General features: G+C 43.3%; 1 protein-coding gene across 1 annotated transcript in view; it reads left to right on the top strand.

The window, feature by feature from the left end:
• The window catches only part of SLCO2A1 (solute carrier organic anion transporter family member 2A1), an 86,297-nt gene that overhangs the window by 40,136 nt on the left and 30,074 nt on the right, over nt 1-16,087 (top strand). Inside the window, exon 3 of the mRNA XM_039243840.1 lies at nt 4,407-4,569. Coding sequence (XP_039099771.1) covers nt 4,407-4,569 — 163 coding nt within the window. The remainder of the gene's footprint in view (nt 1-4,406; nt 4,570-16,087) is intronic.

The following is a 16,087-nucleotide window of genomic DNA, read 5'->3' on the forward strand; positions in this document are numbered from 1 at the left end:
CGGACACTTAACCGACTGAGCCACCCAGGTGCTCCAAGAAAGTTTATTTCTTAGACCTAACAATTCTGTGTGTGTGTGTGTGTGTGTGTGTGTGTGTGTGTGACTGTGTATGTCTTTGTGTATATCTGTATCAGCATTTGTGTGTGTCTGCGTATGTCACTATGTATGTGTATCTGTGTCTCTGTGTGAGACTATGTGTGTGTGTTATTTGTGTCTTTGTGTCTCTGTGTGTGTCTGTGCAGATCTGTGCCAGTGTGTATCTGTCTGTGTGTATATTTGTGTATGTCATTGTGTGTCTGGGGATGGTATATGGGTGATTGTTTGAAGGTAGGACAGGAAATTCAGCCGAAGGGCTTTCTACACTCCTGTTGATTCTGACGCAGGCATTTGGAAGCAGGTTGAGTAGTAAAGTAGGGGTCTTACCAGCAGAGCAGGAGAGCAGAGGGCAGCCAGATTAGGGGAGACCGTTATGGTCAAGCCTGAGTCTTCCAGCTTTTGTGGTAGATGGTAAGGAACTGGCATGGCTTCTTGAGCAGAGCCAGGCAGCGTGAACAGTCTCATGAATGTGAACCCCCTGGAAGAGGTGACTGGGAGACAGTAGAGGTGGGGGACAGGGCATCCAGAAGTCAGCTGGCTGGGAAATTGTGCCACCAAGCCAGACTGGAGAGGCTGGGGGAGAAGAGGACCCCAGCGATAGTTCGAAGAAAAGGCAGGATTTGGCAGCTGCCTGAGTACAGGGTTGAAGTCCCACAAACTGCAGGGAGGCTGCAACCAGAAGCTCGAAGGGTGCAAGAAGAAAGAAGGCCTGGCAGAGGAGAAGGTGAGACCATCTGGACGGTGGCCAGCCTCCAGGTGAATGAGCCTTAGAGCTGCTGCTGGGTCCCTGAGCCTTCCAGGCTGGTGGGTGAGTGAAGGGGAGAGGAGGGCTGGGTGCAAAAGGCCAGCGACAAGATGAGGAGAAGACACGGGCATCTTGCCCTGTGAGGCAGCCGCTTCTTCTGCTCACTGCTGCAGGCCAGGCCTGGGCAGACAAAGTCAGAGGAAGCCCTAGAGGCCCCACCCTTAATGCCTCCCACCAGTTTGCCCTGGGGCCCCCCGCATTTGCCCTGGGGAAGCTGATGCGCAGGGAGGTGTTACAAAAGGACTCAGTAACAACTTTCAGATGGTCTCATAGGAAGCCCACAGAGCTGTTCAGGGGCCGCTGTGGGGGCCTGAGGCGTGGACGGCAGGGGGCCTCCTCCTCTCCTCAGCTAGAACTGCCTCATTCATGTATATAAAATGATGTTATATTGTATTATGGAAAAACTGCTTTTCCAAAGATACTCCACTGCTGAAGAGAAGTTTGGGGACCACGGTCTTAAGCCAGCGTCAGCCATAAGCACTGTGGAGGCCCCACTTCTCTCCAAAAAGTGAGCCCAGCCCCTTGGAGTGCTGGAAGGGCTGCTTCAGATGGGCAGGGCCCAGGCACCCCAGGCCTTCCTCCCCCTTACGGGAGCTTTGCCACTGCAGACCCAGACCTTTCAAAGTCAGCCTCAGGTAACTTAGCTGACATAGTCGGACAGTTACAATCATTTCTTGAAAAAATGATAGAAAAATAAAAGGATAGGGAGATAAAAAATCTAAGACGCATAACAATAAAGCTTTGCTTCCAGGTATGGGTTTCAGAATCTTCTAGAACCATGTCTGGCCAGGGGCCAAAGCAACCGGCTGGATCAGGCTAGTCTGCCTCCCCACACACCTTCACACCCCCTTTCTGTATATATTATAAGCCATCTTACTCTTGGCCACAAAGGAGGAGTCTTCTGGGCCATTGTGTCTTCTTGAAAAAGCCTGTCATTTATTCATTCATTCAGTTTTTCAATAACTATCTAATGAGCACTAACTATGTGTCAAACATTGCTCTAGGTGTGGGGAGGCAGGAATGAGCAGACAGATAAAAACCTCTCCCTGCTCATATACCATTCTAATGTTAAATATGACATGTGTTTACAGAAATGAATAAAAATTTGTAAATCAGATTACAGTAAGTGCTATGAATAAGGATAAAGTCATGGAGGGAAGTGGTGGTTTTATTTTAAATAACTTTTTATATAAATTCTATTTAAATTATAAAAATATTTAAATAGAATCTAAATTACAAAATGTATTTAGAGGCACTTAAGTGGCTCAGTCAGTTGAGAATCTGACTTTGATTTCAGCTCACGTCATGACCTCAGGATTGTGGGATTGAGCCCCGCATCAGGCTCTGCACTGAGCATGAAGCCTGCTTAGGATTCTCTGTCTCCCTCTGATCCTCTCCTACTTGGGCACATGCATGCACGTACACATGCTCTCTCTAAAATAAATAAATATATATATTTAAATACAATTTAAATTATAAAATGTATTTAAAATAAATTATAATTTATATTTAATTTTTATAAATGTGTTATATTTAATTCCTTTTTTATTGAGCTATAATTGACATTTAACATAATGTTAGTTTCAGGTATGCAGCCTAACAATTCGACCTTTGTATATATTGCAAAATGATCACCACAGTAAGTCTAGTTAACATCCAGCACCTCACATAGTTACAACTTGCTTTTCTTCTGATGAGAAAGTTTAAGATCCACTGTCTTAGCCACTTTCAAATAAACAATACAGTGTTATTAACTCAAGTTGCCATGTGGGGCATTACATCCCAGTACTTACTTATTTTTTAACTAGAAGTGTGTGCCTTTTGAGCACTTTCACCCCTTTCACCCAGCGCCACCCCCTTATTTTTCAGTGAAAGCCTTAATGAGAAGTTCCCATCTAAGCTGAGGTCTAAAGTAGGTTAGATGACAAGGGAGCCCTGTGGACATGTAAGAGGAAGGGCAGTGGCTTAGACCAGGAGGTAGTGAGGGAGGTGGAGAGAAGCACTCAGCCTCCAGGTGGCTATTGAAGGTCCAGCCCATGGGACTTGCTGATGGTTGCACATGGGTGTGAAAGAGCAGTCAGGGATGATGCTCAGGTGTCTTGCTTGAGGCACTGGCAGGATGCAGGTGCCATTTGCTGAGATGAGGAGCACTGCGGAGGGGGGAAGGGGCAAGATGAGGCATGAGATTTGGGTGTGCTCAGCCTGTGAGAATTAGAAGCACACGCAGAACATTGTAAAGCCATGGGACCGGGTAAGCTCGCCAAGACAAGAGCAGAGGTTCAGGGACTGAGCTATGAGAGTTGAGCGTTCAGGGAAGCAAGGAGAAACCAGCCAAGAAAATGGAGAAGGAGCTGCTAGGGGAAGAAAACTAGAAGGTGGTGTCCTGGAAACTCAGTGAAGGAAGTGCTTCTGGGAGAAGGAAATGGTCATCTGAATCACATGGTGCTGAGAGGTCAAGTAAGAAGAAAACTGAGAATTGGCCACTTGATGGTCTTGGCAAGAGCCACATAGCAAGACTCTGGCCCCTATTTCCTGAACCAGGGGTACATGCTTTTCTAGCCAGGAGAAGACTGTGCTGTGGACAGGGCAGGGCTGTGGGTACTGGCATTGAAGGCTCCTCCAGTCCAGGTGAGCTTACACTCTGGGGCAGAGGATCATCTCTTTGGATGGATATGTAGTCAGAAGATCTGCCAGCACCTCCTTTTATCATTTGATACCCTGCTCCCCAAACTGAGACTTCAGTTCCCTTCCCTGGCTCAGGGTGGGACTCAGAGATCACACCTTCCAAGAAGTACCAAGAACGTGGACTTACTGAGGTTTGCAGCCTGGCAGGAGCTTAGGGGGTAGTTTGGTCCTCCTCCCTCACTGACAGGAATGGAAGTAGGCCCAAGGAGGGCCAGGAGCAGGTCGATAGTGGGGCTTCTAGGACAGAAGCCCACTGCTCCAAGAGGCAGTAGACCAGTCTACCTAAGACTGGGTGCTTTAAACTCAGGTAGTCCCTGTTCAAGCCATATCCTAACCTCCTAACATGGGCAAGTTACCTAATATTCTGAGCCCCACTTTTGTCACAAAAAGAAAGTTGTTGCAGGATGGAGTGAGATAGTACACATTGCTTGGTGGTTATTCTGACCACTGAGCCAGAGTCCTTAAGGCATTTAGAGAGCATATGCTGTTCCTAGGAATCAGCCAGGACTGGAGGCTTTCTTGGACTTTGCCCTAAAAGGTTTGGTTCTAAGATGGTTGGAATTTAGGCTGTGAGCTTTACATGGTCTCTAGATACTTCCCTTGGACCAGTCCAGAAGGCTGAGGCTGGTAAGGGTCTCTGCCAATAGGGCAGAGCCGAAACAGTGCATGCTGGACCTGCCCTGAGGGTCTCTGGGCAAGGCTGGCACTGGGCAGCGTCTTGCCTCTCTGCTTTTCCTGGACCAGGTACAGTCAGGTCTTCCCTGTGGGTGGGGAGGGACAGAGTCTCAGGTCTCACTCAGCTCCTCTGCTCTTTCTGCAGATCAGTAACGCCATCCTCATCATCTTCGTCAGCTACTTTGGCAGCCGGGTGCACCGTCCACGGCTGATTGGCATCGGGGGTCTCCTCCTAGCTTCGGGTGCCTTTGTCCTCACTCTCCCACACTTCCTCTCGGAGCCTTACCAGTACACCTTGACCAGTGTAGGTAAGTGGCCTCCAAGAAGATAAGGAAGGAGTGGGCATCTCACCACAGTTGGTGGGGATGCTACTGGAGCAGTGAATGCCATTCTGGGCCATACTGTCCCCTCCCACCAGAAAGTGTCCCTGGATTTCATTGTTTTGTTTCTTCCCAAAGCACATCTGAAAGTGAAAACATACAGAATCATGGAGAACTTTGGAGCAGCCCTGCTTACTGAGGTTGGAGCATGCAGCTGGTGGCTCACCTCCCTCCTCCTGTGACTCTCAGTAATTCTGTGTTTCGTGCCGGGAATGACCCAGCATGCACAAGTAGGGATGCTTGTGAGCAGTGCCTGTGATGGGCTTGGTGGAGGGTCAAGGCATTGACCGTGATGAGATCTGTGGATTTTCTGCATGTTTGATCATGTGTTTAATACTTCCTGACATTTGTACACTCGTCCATCACTCTTTAGATCACAACACACTTACACTGTGATCTCATTGGATTCCCTTGGACACCTGTGAAGGGGAAAGAAGAGGTCTAAGATGAGAACTTGGCCCTCAAAGCTGTCCAGTAACTTTCCCAAGGGAACCACTCAGTTAGGGAGAGACAGACCCGGGTAGGATACGAGACAGGTAAGTGGCCTTTCTGTGACATGGAGTCTCTGGTTCTTAGTGATGTGCCCAGTGGTAGGGAGAGATGTATGAGGATCTTACACAAGTAATTAAATAACATTGAATTGCCTGGTAAGAGTTCCATTTTCTTAAAAAATTATTTTATTTTTTAATATGAAAAAAATCAAAATATAGCCAAATAAAGAAAATAATACAACACACACTTATATACTGATCATTAAAATTTATCTATTTCCCTTCAGATACCTTTTTTCTTTTCTTTTTTATTTTAACAGCTTTATTGAGACATAATTCACATACCATACAACTCACCCATTTAAAATGTACAATGCAGGGGTACCTGAGTGGTTCAATTAAACGTCTGACTTCAGCTTAGGTCATGATCTCACGGTCTATGAGTTCAAGCCCCACATTAGGCTCTGTGCTGACAGCTCAGAGCCTGGAGCCTGCTTCAGATTCTGTGTCTTACTCCCTCTCTGACCCTCCCCTGTTCACACTCTCTGTCTCTCTCAAAAATAAATAAACATTAAAAAACTTAAAATGTACAATCCAGTAGTTCTGGCATATTATTTATTTTAAAATTGTGGTAAAGTACATATAAAACATAAAAATTGCCATCTTAACTGATGGAACTATACAATTCAGTGGCATTAATTACATTCACAATATTGTGCAACTATCATCACTGTTTCTAAAACTATTTCGTCAACCCCAAACAGACACTCTGTACCCATTAAAATAACTCCATATTTCTCTCTCGCTCCAGCCCCTGATTACCTCTAATCTGCTTTCTGTCTCTATGAATTGGCCCATTCTAGATATTTCATATCAGTGGAATCATACAATATGTGTCCTTTTGTACCTGGCTTATTTCAAAATGCATCATGTTTTCAAAATTTATCCACACTGTAAGATATATCAAGAACCTCATTTCTTTGTGACTGAATAATATGCCCTTGTACAGATGCAACATGTTTTATGTATCCACTCACCTGGTGATGGACACTTGGGTTGCCAGATCACCCTTTTTAAAAAAGAAGTAAAGCATTAACACCCTCTTGGCTCCTCACTTCTTCCCCAGAGGTGGCCACTCCCCTGTAATTGGTGTGCTTAAGCCCATTGCTTATTTGTATACTTTTCTCCCTTCTACTGTTATGTCCTATTTATTTAGTCTTACTTTTTTTTCTTTTACTGGTTTGGAAGGTATACATTGTTAATTATCCTTATGTTGACACATTAAAAAACTATTAAGAGAGGGGCGCCTGGGTGGCTTAGTCGGTTAAGCGTCCGACTTTCGCTTAGGTCATGATCTCGCGGTTTGTGGGTTCGGGCCCCGCGTCGGGCTCTGTGCTGACTGCCAGCTCAGAGCCTGGAGCCTGTTTCAGTCTGTGACTCCCTCTCTCTCTGACCCTCCCCTGCTCATGCTGTCTCTCTCTCTCTCTCTCTCTCTCTCTCTCTCCTAGAAATAAAAAAAAAAAAAACATTAAAAACTATTAAGAGAGTAAGATTGACTTCATGTTGGAAGTGACACACAGTTCTATAAATGTGAATACATTTATAGATTTGTGTAACCACCACAGTCAGATTACAGAACAGTCCCATAACTCCACCACCCCCATCATGCTATTCATTTATGGGCACACTCTCCCAAGCCACTGCCACTATTAGCCCATTTCCATCACCGTAATTTGTGACTTTTGAGAATATTACAGAAATGGAAATATACAGCATGTAACATCTTGAAACTAGATTCATTCCTGCACCATAGACCTTTGAAATTTACTTATGTTGTTGCACGAATCAGCAGTTCGTTCCTTTTTTATGGCTAAATAGTATTCCATTGTATGGCTCTACCACAGTTTATCCATTCACCCATTGAAAGACATTTAAATTGTTTCCAATTTGCACCAATTACAAATAGAGCTGCTATAAATATTTGTGTATAGTTTTTATTGGCAAATATAAGTTTATGGTGTTGAACATCTTTTCGTATTCTTATTGGTCAGGTGTGTATTCTCTTGGGGGAGGTGTCTGTTCAAACCTTCTGCCTGTTTGGTAATTACATTATTTGTTTTCTTGTGGTTGAATTTGAGAGTTCTTTATAAATTCTGGGTACAAATTCTTTTTCTTCTTTCATAGTTTATTGTCAAGTTGGTTTCCATATAACACCCAGTGCTCATCCCAACAAGTGCCCTCCTCCATGCCCATCACCCCCCTTCCCCTTTCCCCCACCCCCATTAGCCCTCAGTTTGTTCTCAGTATTCAAGAGTCTCTCATGGTTTGCCTCTCTCCCTCTCCCCAACTATTTTCCCCCTTCTACTCCCCCATGGTCCTCTGTTAGGTTTCTCCTAATCTACTTATAAGTGCAAACATATGGTATCTGTCTTTCTCTGCCTGACTTATTTCCTTCAGCATAACACCCTCAAGTTCTATCCACATTGCTACACATGGCCAGATTTCATTCTTTCTCATTGCCATGTAGTATTCCATGGTATAGATAAACCACATCTTCTTGATCCATTCGTCCGTTGATGGACACTTAGGCTCTTTCCATGTTTTGGCTATTGTGGAGAGTGCTGCTATGAACATTGGGGTACATGTGCTCCTATGCATCAGCACTCCTGTATCCCTTGGGTAAATTCCTAGCAGTGCTATTGCTGGGTCATAGGGGACTTCTGTTGTTAATTTTTTGAGGAACCTCCACACTGTTTTCCAGATGGGCTGCACCAGTTTACATTCCCACCAACAGTGTAGGAGGGTGCCCGTTCCTCACATCTTCACCAGCATCTGTAGTATTCTGATTTGTTCATTTTAACCACTCTGTGGGTACAAATTCTTTATTGGACATAAGATTTGCAAATATTTTCTCCCAGTCCTCAGCTTATCCTTTACATTCTTTTAACAGTGTCATTTGCAAAGCAAAAGTTTTTCATTTTGATGAAATACAATTTATAATTATTTTTCTTTAATGGATCTTGCTTTTGGTGCACATTTGAGAACTCTTTGGCTAATCCCAGATCAAGAAGGTTTTCTCGTGTGTGTGTGTGTGTGTGTGTGTGTGTGTGTGTGTGTTTGGGTTTTTTTCTTAAGTTGTATATCTTTACACTTAGATTTAGATCTAGGATCCATCTGAGTTAGTTTTTTATAAGATTCCTTTCCTTTTTGCATATGGATGTTAAATTGTTTTAGTATCATTTGTCAAAAGACTGTCTTTTCTCCATTAAATATTTTTTGCACCATTATCAAAAATCAGTTGGAGGGCCTGGGAGGCTCAGTTGGTTAAACCTCTTACTTAACTTGATATCAGCTCAAATCTTGATCTTGGGTTGGGAGTTCAAGCCCCCTCTTGGGCTCTGGGCTGGGCATGAAGCCTACTTTAAAAAATCAATTGGTCATATTTGTGGGCATCTTTTTCTAGACTTTCTATTCTTTTCCATTAATCTATGTGTCCTTCCCCACTATCACAGTCATGATTACTGCAGTTTTATAGTTTTTTTATTGGTTAACATTTTGTTTATTTATTATTTAAATTTTAATTAATTAACATACAGTGCAATATTGGTTTCAGAAGTAGAATTAAGTGATTCTTCACTTACATACAACCCCTAGTGCTCATCACAAGTGCCCTCCTTAATACCCATAGCCCATCTAGCCCATCTCCCATCCACCTCCCTCCATCAACCCTCAGTTTGTTCTCTATCATTAAGAATCTCTTGTGGTCTGTTTCCCTTTCTTTCTTTTTCCTCCCCTTCCCATATGTTCATCTGCTTTGTTTCTTAAATTCTACATATGAGTGAAATCATATGATACTGGTCTTTCTCTGATTGACTTATTGTGTTTAGCATTATACATTCTAGCTCCATCCACATCATTGCAAATAGCAAGATTTCATTCTTTTTCATGGCTGTGTAATATTCCACTAGATATATGGAATATTATTTATGAATATTTAAATTATTTAAAATATTTAAATATTATTTATAAATTTTTAAAATATATATATATAAAGATTTCATTCTTTTTAATGGCTGGCTAATATTCCCCTTTCTCTGCATCCTCATCACCACCTGTTACTTCTTGTGCGGTAAATTTTAGCCATTCTGAGAGGTGTGATGTAGTATCTCATAGTGGTTTTGATTTGTATTTCCCTGCTGATGAGTGTTATTGAGCATCATTTCATGTGTTTCTTAGCCATCTGGATGTCTTCTTTGGAAAAGTGTCTATTCAGGTCTTCTGCCTGTTTCTTTACTGGGTTGTGTGGGTTTTTTTTTTTTATGTTGAGTTTGATAAGTTCTTTATAGATTTTGGATACTAACCTTTATCAGATATGTCATTTTCAAATATCTTCTCCCATGCTGTCAGTTGCCTTTGAGTTTTGTTGATTGTTTCCTTTGCTGTGCAGAAGATTTTTATCTTGATGAAGTCCCAGTACTTCATGTGTTCTTTTGTTTTCCTTGCCTCTGGTGACATGTTTAGTAAGAAGTTGTGCAACCAAGGTCAAAGAGATTGCTGCCTGAGTTCTCCTCTAGGATTTTTATATAGCATTACTCTCAGGTTCTGGAAACATAATAAGCTTTTAAAACACACCAACAACAGAACTTAGCCAAAATGACAAGATGGGGAATTCTTCCCAAAACATAGAAGACACCAGAGAAACTCTTGTTGCAGAGATCAAAGACTTAAAAACTTGTCAGACTGAAATAAAAAATGCTATAACTGAGATACAATACTGACTGGATACAGTGACAATGAGGATTGAAGAAGCAGAGGAGAGAATAGGTGATACAGAAGATAAATTTGTGGAAAATAATGAAGCTGAGAAAAGGAGGGAAAGAAAATTATTAGATCATGAGGGGAGACCTAGAGAACTTAGTGATTCCATGAAACAAAACACCACCCATATCATCATGGTTTTTTTTTTTTTTAAATTTCTGAGAGAGAAAGAGAGACAGTGTGAGCAGGGGAGGGTCGGAGAGAGAGGGAGACAGAATCATAAGCAAGCTCCAGGCTCTGAGCTGTCAGCACAGAGCCCAATGCGGGGCTCGAACCCACGAACTGTGAGATCATGACCTGAGCCGAAGTCGGATGCTTAACCGACCGAGCCATCAAGGCGCCCCATAGAAGTCCCATAAGAAGAAGACTGGGGAAAGGAAGCAGAAGGTTTATTTGAACAAGTTATAGCTGAGAACTTCCCTAATCTGGGAAAGGAAACAGGCATTCAAGTCCAAGAGGGACAGAGAACTCTCCTCATAATTAACAAAAACAGGTTAACACCATAACATATCATAGTGAAACTTGCAAAACACAAAGATAAAGAGAGAATTCTGAAAGCAGCTGGGGACAAAAGGCCCTTAACCTACAAGGGTAGACACATAAGATTAGCAGGAGACCTGTCCACTGATATTTGAAAGGCCAGAAAGGAGGGGCAGGAAATATTCAATGTGCTGAATAGAAAAAAAAAATGCAGCCAAAATTCTTTATCCAGCAAGGGTGTCATTCAGAATAGAAGGAGAAATAAAGAGTTCCCCAGACAAACAAAAACTAAAGGAGTTTGTGACCACTAAACCAGCATTGCAAGAAATTTTAAGGGAGCTTCCCTGAGTGGAAAAAAAAGGAGACCAAAGCAACAAAGACTACAAAGGACCAGAGAACATCACCAGAAACACCAACTCTACAGGTAACACAATGGCACCTAATTCATATCTTTCAGTAATCATTCTGAATGTAAATGGACTAAATGCTCCAATCAAAAGACATAGGGTATCAGAATGGATAAAAAAACAAGATGCATCTACATGTTGCCAACACAAGACCCACTTTAAACCTAAAGACATCTGCAGATTGAAAGTGAGGGGATGGAGAACCATCTGTCATGCTCATGGACATCATAAGAAAGCTGCAGTAGCCATACTTAGACCAACTAGACTTTAAAGCCAAGACTGTAATTAAGGGGCAGTTTTATAGTTTTAAGACTTAAAATTGGGTACTGTGATTCCTCCAACTTTATTCTTCTTTATTGAAATTGTTTTATCGATTCTTATTCCTTCCCATATCAATTTTATAATCAGCTTGTGTATATCTAAAAAAATCCTTCTGGAATTTTTATTTAAGCTGCATTAAATTCATAGATCAATTTGGGGATAATGGACATGTTTACTGAGTTAGCAAGTCCATGAACACAGTATGCCTCACCATTACCCTTATATTTTAACACTGATCTATGATTTAACAAACCCTAAAGATGATGAATGTCTCTATTCTCCAACAGAACAAAGTAAGGTTGCTAGAATGTTTTATTTCTTCGTCTCCTCTTCCATCTTCCATGTTTTTGTTGGCCAGTACTTTAGTTCTGAGTGTCTTTAACCTCCTTTTAGTGCACATTATTATTATAGTTGTTGTTACCTATAAATAAGTCAGCACTTGTGCACATTTACCCACAAGTTTACCAGTTTATTTGCTCACAATTGCTTCTTGAATTTCACCTACTCTTGTGGATTTAATTTCCTTTTTCCTGAAATATATTCTTTAGTGTTCCTTTCAGGTAAGCCCATGCATGAGAAAATATCTGTGTCCAAAAATGTCAATTTTACCCCTGTTCTTGCATTGTGGTTTAACTGCAAGCAGGATTTTAAATTCACAGTTATTTCTTCTCAGTGCTTTGAAGATACTTCAAAGCCTCTGTCTTCTGGCTTCTCTTATTGGGACTGCTCTATCAGTCTAATTGTCATCCCTTTCTAGGAATTCCATTTTTTCTCTCTAGTTGTCTTTAAGATTGTTCTCTCTTCTTTGTGGTCTTGCATGTCTACCATACGTTGTCTAAGCATAGGTAAATATTTACTTGTCTGTTTGGAAAATCAAGCTGCTATTTCTTTCGAAGATTAAGGTTTTTCTTTGATTCTGAAAAATTCTCAGTCAAAAGTCTTCCTGACATTGTATATTGCATAGCCCTATTTTCTCCATTCCATATATATATATATTTTTAATTTCTGTTCTCCTTGTCTCTCATCTTTCATAGTTTCAAGTGCTTTATTCATCTAAGCTGGTTCCTTTGTGATTTCCTCAGGTATGTCTTCCTGTTCACTTAGTCTCCACCCAGCTCTCTTCATCTGATGTCCAACTCCTAGTCTACATTATATGTTTTAATGGCTCTATATATTTTGCTAACTTCCAAAAGTTGTTATGATAGTTTTTCAAATCTATATGCTTGATCTTCATGGCTTTTGATATTTCCTTATGATTTCTATTTTTATTTACTTTTCTTCAATTATTTTAAACATATTCATGTTACAGTCTTTTTCAGATTGCTCCACTAGCTGAAGTTTTTGGAATGCTAATCCTCCCATTTTGGGTTTACTTGCTCTTGTTCACGGTGGCTTATTTCTTGTGTGTTCTTTCATGTTTGACTGTGATCATTTGCAGTGGGATTTTTTTTTCTTCCATAGAAATTTTGTGTGTTCTGGGTTGGGAAATCACCTCACAAAGTGGTTTTGCATTTGTATTCACTCAGCATGCCAGGAACAGCAGTGCTTTGGAGCTAATTTTATGATAATTTATTGGCTTGGGATAAACTTGCTCTTCTTTTCAGGGATGTGAGAAGGGGCAGTGGTTTTGTAATGAGCAGCAATGAGAGGCCCAGTCCACAAATGCTCATCCTTGGCCCTCTGTACTGGAGTTGAAGATGTCTGAGGATAAATGAGCCCTCAGAAGATATGCCAAGGGACTGATTTCTGTTTGCTTAAATACAGGGTTTTGGTTTTTTTTTTCATATGTGGAGGTCAGGTTCAAGAGCTGAATGATAGAAGGGATGCTTTTATAGGTTGTGAGATCTATGGTAGGGATAGACAAGCGGCTGGATTGGAAAAAGAATGGAACAGGAATAGTAATATCTAGTGATGAGATGTCTGTTGGATTCTGATCATAGGAGTCTTTTGGATTTCTATGTAAGTCACCAGTGAACTAATCTTTTTCATGAACTCACTGTGGCCTTGTATCTGTTTGGACTATGTAGGGAGTGAATCCTTCAAGTAGGTCTAGGAGGGAGACAGACCCAAATCTAGGGGTTCTACCATGCTCTTTCTCCTCCTCAGAGGGGCTTGAGGCCAGCTCTGAAGGAGAGAAGGGTGTTGCTGGCCACCCTCCCAGAGAGCCATGTGCCAAGCCCACTCCAGACCCAGTGTCCCTGCCCTTCCCCACCAGCATGAGGACTGGGTTAATGAAGTCAGCAAGAGAGCCTGGGGCACTGGGGCCAGACTGATGGGAGGGCTTCCTGCCAGGCACCACACACCGTGGGTTGGTGGGTTGGCTCCCTGCAGCCTGGGCCACATACCAATGGCATTTCCTTAGCACAGAGCAGCCACCACAGAGGGTGGTTATAGACAGGCAGGCCTCTGAAAGCAGTCACTCTGTTACTTGTTAAGGATGGTCTGTTGGCTAGGGTTCAGCCCACAATGATCGTCCCTGCTCAGAGTTCACTCTGCCATTCCCTCCTTGACTTCAGTGCTTGTAGCCAGACTCCAATGAGAGGGGACTGAAAGGCGTGGGGACAGGGACCACAGCTTGCCTCTCAGCCTGAGGGGAGGAATCGCAGCCCAGAAGAGGAAACTTTTCTGTCATTGTTCATTTTGTCTGTATAAATTCTATCTGCAACGGTGAGGCCAGCAGTCTCCCTTACTCTGGCTGGGATCGGAGCAGCAGCTGGACGTGCAGTGGGCCGAGCCACCTTCAGGGCATCTTCCCGGTGCCAGGAGGTAGGATGAAGAGGACTTTGGCTCAGGAGCCACATCCGTAGGCTCGATCAGGGGCTGTGTGCTGGGCACCAGTGCAGCATGGACATGAGCTGTGTTAATATGTGCAAATGAAAATATGCAGAAAGTCTCACTTCATGGGAAAAGTTTGAAATGCGACTCCTATTTCAAATGCATTCCTATGGGAACTTTAGTTTTGGATTATGCAAGGCGATCAGGAACAAATGAATTTTATTAAATGCACCACCCTGAGTGGTGTTTTGGAGTTAGACTGTCCTCGGGATTTGAGACTCTCTCACAGTGTGGCCTCAGGCCACCTCCTCCACAACTCTGAGGCTCACTTCTTCCCTGTATGGAATGGACCCTCGGTCACAGGGCTGCAAGGGCTGGGAAGATGCATGCTCAGAATCTGATGGGGACAGGATATGTATGATGCTGGTTAAACTAGGGTCCCAAATGAGGAGGGACCTGCTTCCTGTGGTGAGCAGAGTCTCACAGCTCATGGCTGATGGGCCTGGTGTCCTGGAGGCTTCGAAGGCAGCTTCTCCCTGGTCCTCACTATAGGTCTTCTGCTCTGGCTCTTGTCCCTCAACCTAGTCCCTGCTGCATCCTGCTTATGTGAGTCCATAGGATTCCTGTTAGTTTGAACTTAGGCTGCTTTTCTGCTCTATTCCCAGACTCTCAGTTGGAGCAGCCTGATATTATGGGGAGAGCACGGACTTCAACATTCAAGTCCAGCTAAGCGTACTTGCCAAGCTACTAGTTTAACTTTCTGAACCTCAGTTTCATTATCTATAAAATAGAACCCCTAATACCTCAACTTTCAGGGTCTCCTGGGGGCAAAGTCAACACAAGACAGTAAAGGTAAAATGCTGGGCCCGTGTTAGCTGTCCAGCACATTTTTCTTGGCCTGCCCTTGTTCTGACGTTTGAAATTTGTTACTCATAAGTAATGACCCCCAGACCTATTACATCTTGATTGCTGATTTCGTCTCTTTGGAGCAAAGCTACTCCAGAAATGAACATGGGAAATGAAGAGTAACTATGTCTTTTAGGAAAAAAAATAAAGAGGGGCTGAACATTGTGGGAAGCATGGAGACCTTTAACAACTAATTGCTAATTTTAAAAAGGCCAGGCAGACATTTATGAATGTTTAGATTTTCTAAATGTCAGAAGGGTCCGGAAATGTGCCCTGGCGCCTTTAGAGAAAAGACTAGCTACCCAGCCAAACCCCCAAGACCACTTCTGGAAGGCGCAGCAAGATTTTGGTAGATGGGAAACAGACCAGCATGACACCAATTCTCTTAGGAGATAAGAGAAGAGTCTTTGGAAACCAGAGTCTGGCAGGACGAGGTGTAACCTCTGAAGGCTTCTGAGCCAAGTCCAGAGGGAAGTGGGCCCCTATGCAGACAATGGATGCACACAGGCAGGGAGCTTCCTGTAAGATAAGAGGTGGGGGTTGGATTGTATTTATGGAGCAGTCAAGAAAAGAAAGGGAAGAGTCATTTTCTAGTCCTTTATTCATAAAGGTGCCAGCTCCTCACCCAGGCTCATTCATCCCCGAGAAGGAAGATGGGAAGGAGGTGTAAGGAGGGGAAGCCTCTGGCTCCTGAGTGACTGTGTCCCTTGCTCAGTGGATGACACACAAGGCTTAGAATGAGCTCCCCAGCCCCCCCGAGCAGAACCCACTCTGCTGAATGGTGGGAGCCATGCAACGCCCTTCCACTGGGGGGACTGTTCATGGCAGACCAGCTCAGTGGTGTTCAGAGGGGGAACACCCAGCTGTGGTGTGAGGTGCTCAGAAGTGTGAGTATGTTTGTAGGGTAATTGTGTATACATGTGTGTGTGGGGAGGTATTTTGTGTAGGAAGTGGAGTGATCGGGAGGTGTACTGGTATGGAGGGGAGGTGGATGTATTTGAAGATGGGGAGGGTGGAGGTGGAGCCGTAAGCAAGGGAAGAAAGGTGGGGGAAGTGTTTAGAGGGTGTAGTGGGCAGTGTGAACACATGGACGGTGGAGATGGGAATATATGTGAGAGGGTGTATGCGAGAGGGTGTGTGTGAGACGATGTATGTGAGAGGGTGTGTGTGAGAGTGTGTGTGTGAGATGATGTGTGTGAGGGTGTGTGTGAGAGGATGTATGTGAGAGTGTGTTTGAGAGGATGTGTG

Source organism: Hyaena hyaena, unplaced genomic scaffold (assembly GCF_003009895.1).
Source record: "Hyaena hyaena isolate Hyena2069 unplaced genomic scaffold, ASM300989v1 scaffold_234, whole genome shotgun sequence".
NCBI classification, from domain to species: domain Eukaryota; kingdom Metazoa; phylum Chordata; class Mammalia; order Carnivora; family Hyaenidae; genus Hyaena; species Hyaena hyaena.